Source organism: Melospiza melodia, chromosome 9 (assembly GCF_035770615.1).
Source record: "Melospiza melodia melodia isolate bMelMel2 chromosome 9, bMelMel2.pri, whole genome shotgun sequence".
Classification (NCBI taxonomy): Eukaryota; Metazoa; Chordata; class Aves; order Passeriformes; family Passerellidae; genus Melospiza; species Melospiza melodia.
The window spans coordinates 24229475-24242393 of record NC_086202.1 but is presented as its reverse complement, the minus strand read 5'-3'; the positions used below and the strand labels follow the sequence as shown (position 1 = coordinate 24242393).

The following is a 12919-nucleotide window of genomic DNA, read 5'->3' as shown; positions in this document are numbered from 1 at the left end:
AGCACTTGCTTTGGATCTTACTGTTCAAACACAGGCATTAAAATAAATATTTTCAATTATCTAAAAACCCACACTTCCAGCACTTGCCAGAACTGGATATTGACTACCCAAAAAATAAGCTCATCATCTAATAGATACAAAGGCCATCAGAAACTATCTCCTTGAGCCCCATTATGGCTCTGCTATGGTTTCTGCCACTAATTCCCCATTGAGTCTATTTTGTCTATTTTGCATTCTAAGGCCAGTAGAATATTAGCAAAGACATTTCTTACTCAAAGAAAAATGGAAACAATAAAAAACAATTTCCCAGGACTGGAAGTGTAAGCAGCAGCTGTTTGGAAAAGCTTAGTGTTTGGAACAGAAATGATGCCTGAGCTGAGGGGAATTAGCAAGCACATTACACGTGATGCACTGCCCAAGTGCATGATTTAAAAAAATTTTAATGGAAAATATTTGTTAAGCTTTATAATAAGACACTCCCAGCATGTATTAACATATTAATTTCCTATTAGCATATTCATTAAACCCAGAGTTTTACACAAGATAACTTGTGAAACAGAGCTGCAGTAAGCCTGTGGGTGCCAGCTCCCCAGGCTTATTGCAGCTCTATTTCAGAACTGGCTCCATCTCCTCTATTGGCTGCCAAAGCAAATGAGGCCCTGGTGATTTAGGGGATCAAGTCCTCATTTAAGATAAGTCATGAAGTGAGACAGATCCAGAACCAGCATGACAAAATATTTCTCTCAAGCAGTATCTGGCAGTGTCACACATACAATGCATAGTGTACACACTAATAGGCACAGACACGGCTTTCAGACTGCAGGACTTTCCAAGTGAATTTATATAAACTAAATATATCTGAATCAGACACTTGCTTTAAAGCATGCAGTTAAAGTGTTTCAGGTGAACACTTCGAGGCTTTTTAGTGGATTTCCAAGCATATGTTTAAGTTCCTCACCCATAGGTGGGGCTAGATTCTCTGTTTTGCTTCTGAAAATCCTGACATAGGAGCTACCCCTTGCTGCTCCTTTGCAAATCTGGCTGCAGAAACTGAAAAGATGGAAAGTGCTTAGCACACTAATAGGATAATAGTTTATATCCTAAACATCCTAATCTATGGAGAATGCCTATGCAAAATAGAACAAGAACACCATAAAAGAAATGCTGCTAGTGCTTCACATGCCATGCTTGTTTCAGTAGACAATCTTGTATTCTAGAGCAAACAATCAGAAAAAGGATTTAAGGAGATGAATCCTGTGCATAATAAAGTTGCTAAGCCTCCTACATTTAAAACTGTGTCATTAAGTCACTCTTTCCCCCAGGGGTGGTGTACTTTAGATTGATATTTATCTTTAATTTTGATAGTCAGGATTTTAATTCTTTAGGTTGTCCTTTTTGTCTCCCTTTAACTGAGGATTTTTTCATATAGCCTAAATATAGCAACTACTTCTAACAAAGCAGGCATCAGTGCTATTTGCAGTTGAACTGACCTGATGTGTGACCTCCTAAGACTCACTGAACCAGCCTGTAAGATTTCCTTTGAGTCACTGTGATCTTATCTAAGGACTACAGATACCATGTGTCAGGAACAGCACACAGCACATCCACCAAGCTAACACAACACAGCCCTCACAGCTCCTTCATCAGCAGCCAAGCCAGGTGTCCAGCTTGATGTCAGTTCTTCGTTTTCTTATGCCTACTGCCTCTTGGACATGTTACAATTCACTCATGATGCCACATCTCAGCTCCAAGGCAAACTCCTGCCTAAGGAACCACCCTCCTCCATGTTCCATCCGTGGTTTTGCCTGAAGATTAGCAATCACCCTCTGCAAAGTGTTTCTCCCTTAAATTAATTAAATGGATTATAGTCACACTCACTTTTTTAGTCTAAAGAAATTTCCTTGAAAGGGGCTCTTACCTCTACATGATGAGTGAAAATAAAGATTTTCTTTTTGTGTTTCAAAAACACCACTCTGTGCTTTTGAAACAGCGCATGAAATGCACTAATAACTTCTGCAGGAACATTACTTTGAATAACAACAGTCATGGGCTATTTTCACAGTAAAATATACAGGTTTTTATATGGGTATAGGCTTTCCACTATTCTGATAATTTTTAAAGCATAGTTAATAAAAAAATACTAAAGTGAGACTGTTTAGCTTGAAACAGTAAATGCAGAAAGGGGATACAACTGGGTTGTATAAATCTGCCAGGGATAACCAGGAGCAAGGAGCTATTTAAGTTGAGGGGTGTCATGGTTTAACCTCAATTGGCAACTAAATATCATCCTACTCCTTTCTCATTTCCCTGCTCCTGTGCTCTGGGGGAGATGAGAATTGGAAGGGTAAGAGTGAGAAGTCTCATGGGCTGGGATAAGTATACAATATACAATTAGTAAGAACAAGCAAACAAACAAACAAATAAATAAATAACAACAATGTAACTAAAAGGAAAAATAACAAAGAGATAAATAGGACCCAAGAAAGACAGCTTATGCAATTGAAAACAATTGCTCACCAAAAACCAGGCCCTGAGCCTCAGGCCCCCAGCCAACTTTCCCCCTAATTGTATTGCTGAGCAAGGTGTCATATGGTATGGGATGTCCCTTTGGTCAGCTGGGGTCAGCAGCTCCAGCTGTGTCCCCTCCCAACTCCTTGAACATCCCCAGTCTTCTCACTGGCGGGATGGAGTGAGGAAGAGAAAACACCTTGGCTCTGTGTAAGAGCTGCTCAGCAATAATAAAAGCATCTCTGTCTTATCAACAATATTTTCATCACAAATCCAAACCACAGCCCCATACCAGCTACTGTGAAGAAAATTAACTCTACCCTAGCCAAAACTTCCCTGCATTCCAGCCAAATCTTTTGTGTCACATCCTTTGACACAAGAGACACTTCAGTAATGTGCTACAAAAAGCACAGCTACCCTTATTTTGGGAATGCTAGGCTAAAAAACCCACACTGGAAGTAGTTATGATGTCTCTGCATCAGCAGGCATCATATGGGGAAAAGGAGAACTTTGAGGACCCAACCACTTCACTCCAGGGACTGCTAACCCCAAGCAGATTGCAAGGTTCTTACCCTGTGCATGCCAGAAAAACAATCCACAAGGATTCACTGAGAGTGTGATTTGGGACTGCTGCTAGAATTGCCATTTGGCAAAGACCCTCTTTCCACCCACCAAAAGGAAAAGAGATTACCCAGAGAGCCCAGAGTAGCCTGCTTGAAGAGCTCCCAATGGTAGAAAAACACAACGAAAAAGCACAGAAATACAGCACAGCTTGCCATTGTACTTCTCTTCTGCTTTAGCAGACCTTGCACATTGATGGGGTACCTCAGTCATTTCTATACCAATGACACGTGCACGTTTGTGTGCATCCTTATTTTGCTGAAGACACCTGTGGCAGAAATACCTGGCTACAGAACATATCCAGCCCTTCCTGGCTGCCTGACAGAAGGCAAATCTGTACCTTCAAACCCTCCAAATAAGAGGGCTAGTTCCAAACCAGACCCTCCCACAAGAGTGCTTACCCAAGCACTCATAGTCTGCCACCTCCAACTCAGGTTCCTTCTAGCAGGAGTTTTCACTGGGAGCATAATACCACAGTGCATTAGGTCTATGCCTAATGTGGTTTATCCTTTGTTTACAGGCCACTGCAATCTTTGAGGATTTAGGTTAGTGTAAACAGAGAAGAAGAAAATTATTATTGACAGTCAAGTACAATTAATATGAACACGAGTCTTCTCACACAGATCTCTATCTGCTGCAATTCACACACACCCTTTCTTCATTTCTGATCGACTTTCATAAGGAAAATAAAAAGAAACATTGAGAGAATGCAAACCCATCAAGATTCCCTACCATGCAGGGGGTTTTCTGAACACCACACTGGATTTTGAAGGCTGCTGCACTAATGTCTTCAAAGCGAATGAGCCTGTTGCAGCTGGCCAGGCTGGTCCTACTGCTTGGCTGGGGGATGCAGGAAAGGGCATCCCTGAGCAACTCCTCATTCCGGCTCACTATCTTCATTTCCCAGGTCTTCACATCCCCGTTCAGGTAATCCTCCTCACCAAAATCCTTCAGTCTCTCGGGGTTGATAGAGGGTGGCTTCTGCCCAATAAGGCCATTTCTTACAGGAACATCCTTACAGCAGTGAAGATCACAAACTGCTGGGGTATCTTGTTTCTTTATTTTATTGTCATCCCTGAAAACAAATAAAAGAAACTTGTTAGAAAGGCTTGGATGATTAAAGGTTTGATATTTAGCATTTTGGAAGGATGCACATCTCAGTTGCTCTTTTCAAGCCTCAAACAGGCAGAGTGAGTTTGCTACTGACATAATACCTACCTGCAGGTGCACTGAAAGATACTGTAACCTTCCAGCTGTTAGAAAAGCCACATAAATAATTCAACATGTGGGCAAACTGTGAAACTGTCCTACCCAAGAAAATAAGAATATATAATCTGTGCTGTCTGGACAGCCAGACCTTCCTTAGTACTCAGTATTCAACCAGAAATGATCCTAGTTGAGTGCTTCCAAAAATTTTGGAATAACTGGAACTGTATTTTCTGTACACAATTCTATCTTTTTCAAAAAAGGGAAGGAGATTCTGCAGCCCATTCCCATAAACTATTAATAGCAGTCACAAATGCCACTATGTTGTACACATGCTCTCTGCCCTTGGATACTTGCAGAGCGTACTCTTGACAGTCATCAACTGCCTCGTGAAGGGAAGGAAATTACTTTGATACGGTACAATAATCATATCCTCCTACAGAGCTAAAGAATTAGGTCTTCTGATCTGTGAGTTTACATTTCATGGGTAAATATCTCCACAGATATGGCAGAAATGTGAGGGCACAAAAATCTCCTTTCCCAAGAAACATACGAGAGAGCACTGCTAGAAAAAATTGCTGGATTTGGTACCTTCAACTGCCTGACTCTGTGGTCCACAGAATTCAGTCCACAAGGAACACTGTACTGTAGTGCAGGATTCTGCAGCCCTACTGACAGATAAATGCAAAGCTTCTAGGAATTTGGAGATTATTATGGCGAAAGGGAGCATCAAGCAGAAGGTCAGTGATTTGGAAAAGAGCTGATACCACCCCTGGTTTGTGGCTGTGATTAGACAGATTGTATAAGCTCCTCTGCATGACTCACTATTAATCTATTTGGCTGAAATGGTTTTTAAATCATGTCAGACATTCCAGCATTATCCCCAACAAAAAATATTTACCTTTTTTCTAAAATAATTTGGGTCTAAGTGTTGCAGCTATCCATCAACAGGACTGGCTAAAGCACATTTTACAGCAGTGATCAACACCATAATATGCTTTGCAGCAACTTCCAAAAGAATTTTTAAATATTTAGAAACATCTGGTTTTTTGAGCAATTGCCCACTTTGGGCATCATCCGTTTCCTTAATGGTATCAATAATCTGTGCCAGTAGCTCTGGCTCCTATTACACTTCCAATTTTTCCACTGAGGAATTCACATAACAATAGAGGCAACGTAAAATGTTTTATTATTAGAATCAAGTAATATACCACAGCATCAATCATTCTGTATATCCTCACAGGACAAAATTTTTGTAGCAAGATCCTCTCTCTCTAAAATTAATGAGAACACTAATTTTCTAAGGTAAATAATGTATATACACATTTGTGACCTCTTTATGTTGAAACTTGTGATCTAAAGTATTTTCCCAATACTGTATCTTAAAGCTGATAGAGCCTAACACCAGGCATTCTGCTTTCAAACCAAGTAACTTATCAAGGAGCTCTGTTCCATACTTTTCTGCATCTCTGCTCCATTGGGGTTAGATAGCTGGAACACTTCATAAAGATGTTAAGCTTTCAGTGTTAGCTCGGGTGCACATTAGTCTGCTTAATGCAAAGCTGAGAACCAGATCAGATTTCCTCCCTGTGAACTTGTTACAGCACAGCCCCAAATACAACAGCAGCAGCATCTAGGAGGCCACAGTGCTGGTGGAGTTCATTCCTTGTCTCTCCCTTCCAAAAAATGTTTTCCATATCACAGACTCCCATAACCACTCCAAAAGGAAGAGCAGTCTTATTTCTGAGCATATTGTCTAAAACGTTTAACAAGCATTAGCAATGAATTATGTTCTTACACTGGAAATGTTTTAAAGGGGTCTATGTAGGGTAAAAAAATTAGGCAGATCAAAAATTTGTGAGTTTATGGGTCAAATTTTTTATCCAACTGGCATTTGAGATGGAAGAACAATTCTCATTTTTCATAGCATCTGTTGCAATCAAAAAGTCTATAAAAACACCCAGCCAAAGAAGTTTATCAATGAAGCAGGATTCTGTGAGAAAGTACAAGTGCATGGTAATGCCTCATCACACTAGTGCCATCAAATATTTGTATCTGCAAATAGACTAAAATGGTATATTGACTTTTTGCCCTAGTCTTAGGTTTCTCTTTTTGTGGCAGAAAAAGGAGGAGGAAAGTAAATCAGATTCTCAGTCCTTGATGTGCATGACCAGTGAGTATCTGCTCAGGACTCCAATGGAGACAACATCTTGTGACCATTGGAAAAGAGGAACAGAAATCAAACAGCTGTAAAATATGTACAGGTATTTTAGGCTTGAGTTTGGTTTAGAGCACATCTGAATTATTACCATCTCAATATTTAATACAAAAACTATCATACATTTGCATCTGAAAAGTCAGCAGCCTCTTCATCAAGGGGATATCATTCTATTGTATCTATATGTATTGTGTGTATTTATTTCAGAATTCCTTTGATTCTTCTACACCCACATGTCTCATTCACATTGCAGAATGACATTTTCCCACACTGAGCCCACCTGGATGTGCCACAGACCCTCCTAGAGCTCTCAAACTCCCAAGGTAAACAGTGGGCTGAGGTTTGATCACATATCACAAATGGGCAAGTAATGGCCCTGTTGGGTCAAAAGTATTTCTTGCCTCAAAAGCATTCCACATGCTTGGCAGAGATCTAGATGGATTTCTTCTACAGGCAGCAAAGCATGCAAGTGCTCACACAAACCCAGCTCGTGACTTCTCAAGCACAGACACAGAACACAGCCCCTGCCCCAGCAGCCGTGCCCACCAACTGAAGATCTGAGCCAATATAAACCCAAACCCCAGCACATAAAGCACTGCTCCTTTCAGATGGAGCTTTTCCATTTTTGGAGCTTGCCACAAGTTTGCATTAAAAGGTCTGTTTATTTCCAGACATAAAACAAACACCCAGCTGGCAAGCTTTGTTACGTGGTTATAAATTACAACATTTTACCTTTAAAGTGATTAGTAAAAGCAAACATGAAAATACAGTTTATAAACCTACTTTTTCAAGAACAGCTGCTCAGCATAACTGGAAAAAAAAGAGAAGATCCATATGCAGACTTTCCATAAACAATTAAAGCACAGGAAAAAATATCATTTGTTTAAGTAGAATGCTTTACATATTTTAACATCTCAAAGTCAATGCAAAAACAGTGTGTACCAAAATGTACTCCTACAATAATAAAAAGCAACAACTTGGAATGAATCATTTTTCTATTTCCAGTTTGTTTTTTTGAACATACTGATAATATTCATCAAGTTAAACAGCACTAGGGAAAAAAATCCAAAAATAGCAATAGTAACAACCTAAGAAAATAATAAAACCAGCAAAAATGATTTTGGGAACATGAAAGGCAATAATGCATGCTATACCTAAAGACCACAACTGTTGCCTTTGTCAGGCAGAGAAGTGTCCAAGTGTGCAACGATGGACAGTTCCATGTGCCCATGGTGAAGCACTTCAGATTGCCTCCCTCAGCTCCCACAAAACAGACTAAACAGATTAAACTGATGCACTGGAACTCCTCAGCTTCTAAAACTGAAGGAACAAATTCTGCAAAAGCACGCATGTCCAGGGAATAGCAAAGTGTGAAAGACTATTCACCATTCTGCCCAGTATAAATGTTAGGAGGAGATGGTATTAAAGAATGAGGTAGAAAATTTAAAATTTCCCTTCTTAGAGAAAATAATTAGCTCACAAAACTCATTGCAAAAGGACTCTATGAAGAAGGAAAATATAAACAGGCTCCTAAAAAATACACAGCTAAATGGAAGTAGTGACCAATACACACATTAATTCTTGTTCAAGAATTAATCTGTGATTCAGGAAGCCCTGGGCAAACTCCATGAAAGTATGTGAGAGAAAGTGTCATAGGTGGCTTTCATTTTTCTCCCAATTCTGTTACTGGCCACCCCTAGAGAGAGGACACAGAGAGGACTGCTCTTTAGCCTGACCCAGTGCTGATTGCAGATGTACCCAGCTAGCCCATTTGGCAGCTTTTACACTTCCAAAATGAGTCACAAGAGAACATTTTGAGGCAGACATGAAGCTGAAATTATGGGCATACATTCCCATGTACTGGTTCCCAGATGGAAATTCAACTGTCACAAGAGGAAACTAATTTCAATATAAGACTGAAAACTCAGGCTTTCTTTGTCATTTCTACAGCAGCTTTTGTCATCTGCATTCACAGTGATACACATTCACTATAAAGAGGGGCTGACAGTGTTGAAAAATGTGCAGTTGAGCAGTCACAAAATGTTAACCTTGAATACACTTCAAACTCATATGCACATCTTCTCTACATGTGGATTTTAATTTTGTCCTTTTTAATGTTTTGGGTGTAGGGGTTTCTTAAGGTCACCTTCAGGCTCCCTGAAGACTTTCCTGGAGCACACTGACCAAGGGACATTGGTAAGAAACAGCTTTAGACAGATTTGTCATCTGCTTTCAGGTAACTGGGCTAAGATCTTACACCTGCAAGTTGAGAATACTTATTAAGGCAAAAGGTGACCCCATTTGAAGTCACTTCTGCCTCTTTGCTCGGTGTTGAGCAGAGGTGGGTCAGGTACAGGGGGCAAGGCAGGGCGAGCAGCCTGTTGCAGGTGCAATCTGCCTGGCTTATGACTGCAATGTGGCTGGGGCTGGGATCTCCTCTTACAGGAGTGAGAAAGAGGCAATCCCAGGATATGACAGAGGGGGTCCTTTCCCTCATCCTAATCCCTTTTACCCAGAACCTCTCCAGCTCCATTAATCCTTCTAATTCCATGTCCCAGCGCTGTCTCCTCTGACCCTTCTCACCACTTGAGCTTCCCAGACCCCTCTGATACTTTCCTTGTTTGCTGCAATCTCCTTTTCCAGTAGCTCATAAACATTCCTGTTCCATCTCAACTCCTCTTCTACCTTTTTACCCTTTCCCAAATACATCCAAATATTGCAATAGCAGCAATTCTTTAAAGCTTGTCGGCAACTTGAGCTAGTGCGACTTTATGAAAGAAAAATGGTAGAAAAATAGAGGCTTGCTGGGATAAAAGTATCAAGAAGGATCATAACAAATGTCATCTTCACTACCAGAAATTCCAGGTTATGCACTCAATAGTGTCTGAGTGCCCTGCACACCACTACAGGGTGACAAGTAAACTCCTGCAGGCACAGGGAAGGAACACAAATTTGACAATTCCCTCTCCTTGACAATAAATTCAAAACAGATCAAAGACAATACTGCACTCTAAATATTACTGTCTTGAATTATCATTATTTTGATATTGAATTATCAGTATTTTGTGTAACACTAGCACTTAGAAACACCCATTTGAGACTGTATCACTCCAACCAGTGGCACACACATGATGGAAATATAAAATGCATATCTGACCTTTATATATCTAAAGCTTGTGCAAAGTGATTGCTCCTAAATCACATAGGAATCACCACCACCTGCCCCTAAACAGAAGGACAAGTTCAGCAAATTTAAAGTTCAACTTTATTGATGGAAACTGGGACACAGACAAATCCAGTGGCTTGCCTAAGACTTCTGCAGGGCTATTTATCAGAGTGTCTTAAAGACAACGAGGTCGGGGCATAGTAACCATGCTGGGGGACAAAAGTGTAAGCACTGTACCCATCCAACAGAGACAGCTACATGATAACCAAGCCTTGAGACTGAGCAGGCCTTGAGAGCTCTACTCAACATATACAGGCCTGGCAAATCTGTGTGATGCTGCACCAGCAACAGACACAAACAAAGTTCAAGTTCATGCAGCAAACAACCAAGCTGTATTATCACCTTTGATAAAATCTCTCCTTACATCTGGCAAGTCAGATTTACCAGAGCCTGAGCCTAGCACTATATATGCCTTCATCTGTGGTCATAATCTATTGCCATTCTTCTGTACACAGTATGCACATCTCATTGCTTACTGCTGGCAGTGGCAACTGGGTGTCAGCTGCTAAATAGAAAACACTAGGAAAAGCAATCTGAAAGCAAGAGGAATTCACAACTGCACTCATGATGGAAATGTTGAAGCAGAGGTAACCAACTGTCCCTCAAACAGACCCATCCCTCTCAGAAGTTCTTGTAAGACATTCACAGCTGTGAATGCCAAATTATAGCTATCCAACACTGCACAGAGTTTGGCAGCTAAAACTCATTAAGCAATTAAACTTTTCCCTAAGTTGAATATATTCTGAGTCTAGAGGCTTTCTGGTGACTAACACATCTCCATAATTCACTTCCAATTAGGAATGAATAACATAACTCAAAATAGAGCAAAATAGAACAAAGGATCTCCTTTCAGCACAGGCCCTGTGCTAAAAGGAGATCCACAGTGCACTGCAGAACAGGTCATATCATGGGTGACTTTGGGCAAGCCCTTTTTACAGTGCAGAAGACCTTGTCTTCCCCTTTATTAACAGCATCAGGCCCACTGAAACAATTTCTATGTTAACAACATCTGTGACAAGGAGGTGCAGGAAATGAGAAGTGTTCCTTGTTTGTACCACATCTGGCAAAACCAGAGCGTGATCTCAATAGTGGTGTCCAGATAATAAAATGGAGGGAAAAACAAACTATGGAAAAGGTTAAGAATGTGGTTGCACAACACCACCATGCCATGTGTGTGCACAGCCCCAGCTCATGCTACACAAGGACTAGATGACTCTTAAATTCCATCTGCACCATCCAAGTCTGAAAACAGGAATTCAAAATCACCATAAGCACCATAACAAAGACAACCACAGAATTGTAATAACAGGATCTGACATGGGCTATCCCAAGATAAATTTTCAGCAGTCCATTGGCCTGTCTAGGGTTATTTTTGATTCTGTTCTCTTGAAGAAATAAAAAAGCTGAACTCTGTGGGCTAAAAATATTAAAATCTCCACCACTTCTAGCGGATAACTCCAAGAGCAACCCACAGAACCCTGGGAGATTATGGAAAATTACAAACAATTTCCTGGATTTTTTGTTTGGTTTGATTTTTTTAGGGAATTAAGGAAAGGAAAAAGAAAGCATTACCTATACAGCACAGCGACTAAATAAACAACGAGGCGAAGCAGAACTCCAACTACGACAGCATAAGGAGGCAGGAGGGGTCCAGGGGCTGTCATGTCCATGGGCCTGGCCCTGGGGGGACCCCGAGGGCTGACCATGACCCCTGAGGGGGATAAAGGAGCACTCTAGCTCTAAGTCAGACAGCAATATTCTCCAACCTTTGCCAGAAAGGATCGTAGTCTTCGTCTTCCCTGTAGCGTTCCCTGGGACTTCTGTTTTTTAAGACCCTGAAGTAGATAAACTGTGCTGCAAAATTCATGGTAACTCCTGGTGCAAAGCAAAGCTGGGACACTGCTGGCTGGCAGGGGACACACTTGCCTGTGAGAAGTGTCAGCCCTGCACTGCTGGGTGGGAAATAGCAGGCAGTGTGCTGTGAGCAGCTCTCAGGGCTGGCTGGGGGAAGTGCCTTTGAAAGAGACGGCTGCTGCTATTTAAAGAGATTATTTCAGAGCCCAACCTGTCCTTGTCAATTTGAGTCAGGGCCTGGATTATGCCTGGGTGACGCTCTGTTAGCAGGACACTTGGAGCTTTAGTGACTTACTGCTTAGCTGTGGAGCATGATCCCCACCAGCCACAGGGCCCGTGAGTGAGCAGCAGGAAAGAGGTGCCAGGCTTGGGGTCTCTGCAGGGATCCTTTCAGGCAGCACCAAGGGACATGGCTCCTCATGGGACTGAGGCACAGAGGAGACAGCTCAGCTTGTGTGAGTCTTCTCTTGGCACAAGTCCCTGCAGCAGAAAAATAGAGGCACCTAGATCATAAAGTACAGAAAACAGCATCTAGGGGAAGGACTGTAGCAAGTTATCTATTTCTATGTACATATCTGTTCTATCTATTTATATATATAGGGTTTATATATCTATAAACTCCATCTAAATCTGTTTTTCTTTGCCCTGAGAGAGCACTAGCAAAGGCAGAGTCACAGTTCCAGATAGAGAATAGCTGTGCAGCAGGGATGGGGCAGAGGTCCTTTTGTGGTTCCTCTCCTCTCAAATGTATTCCTGATGCCTCCAGACTGCCTGGAGATGAACCAGGTATCTATTTCCAGGTATGAGTGGTCCCTCAGTACCCTCTGCTTTCTACTGAGACCATACAAAATCCTAATCTCCGAGACAGAGAACAGGCATGTCATGAAATCTAACCCAAGTTGTGACCTAACTCTCCCCACAGGATATCATGAGAAATACTATAATGAGATTTATATGGGAGAGTCAAAATAAATGCTCAAATAGACTTCTGGGATCTCTGGAAAGTCTGAGCTGTGCTGTAGGGAGCCTTCCCTACACTGGTGTGGCAGGCAGGCCCATGTTCTCTTGACTTCATGTTGATGAAGCTCCAGATTCAGCATTTTTTCCAGTTTCTCTCACACAGACCCCTTTTATTCTTTCTTTTCCCGGTGGTGGATGTGCAGGCTGTGGTGGTGCCCTGTGCTACAAGTGGCCACAGCCCAGCAGGAGGCTGCTGCTAGGGGAGATGAGGAAGGAATGAATGCACTCAGCTGCTGCCAGCACTTGCAGCCAAGTCACCTTCAGGC

General features: G+C 41.6%; 1 protein-coding gene across 2 annotated transcripts in view; it reads right to left on the bottom strand.

The window, feature by feature from the left end:
* LOC134422096 (L-threonine ammonia-lyase-like) overlaps positions 1 to 11779 on the bottom strand; it is a 31940-nt gene extending 20161 nt beyond the window's left edge. Inside the window, exons 1-3 of one of the 2 annotated variants that reach the window (XM_063163899.1) lie at positions 11546 to 11779; positions 7337 to 7363; positions 3862 to 4204 (exon numbers count right to left, since the gene is read on the bottom strand). In XM_063163899.1, coding sequence (XP_063019969.1) covers positions 3862 to 4204; positions 7337 to 7363; positions 11546 to 11646 — 471 coding nt within the window. In that variant the 5' untranslated portion in view covers positions 11647 to 11779. Of the gene's footprint in view, positions 1 to 3861; positions 4205 to 7336; positions 7364 to 11351 lie in introns of both variants that reach the window. The other variant, XM_063163898.1, reaches the window with a different exon arrangement.
* Between the last annotated feature and the right edge of the window lie 1140 nt (positions 11780 to 12919).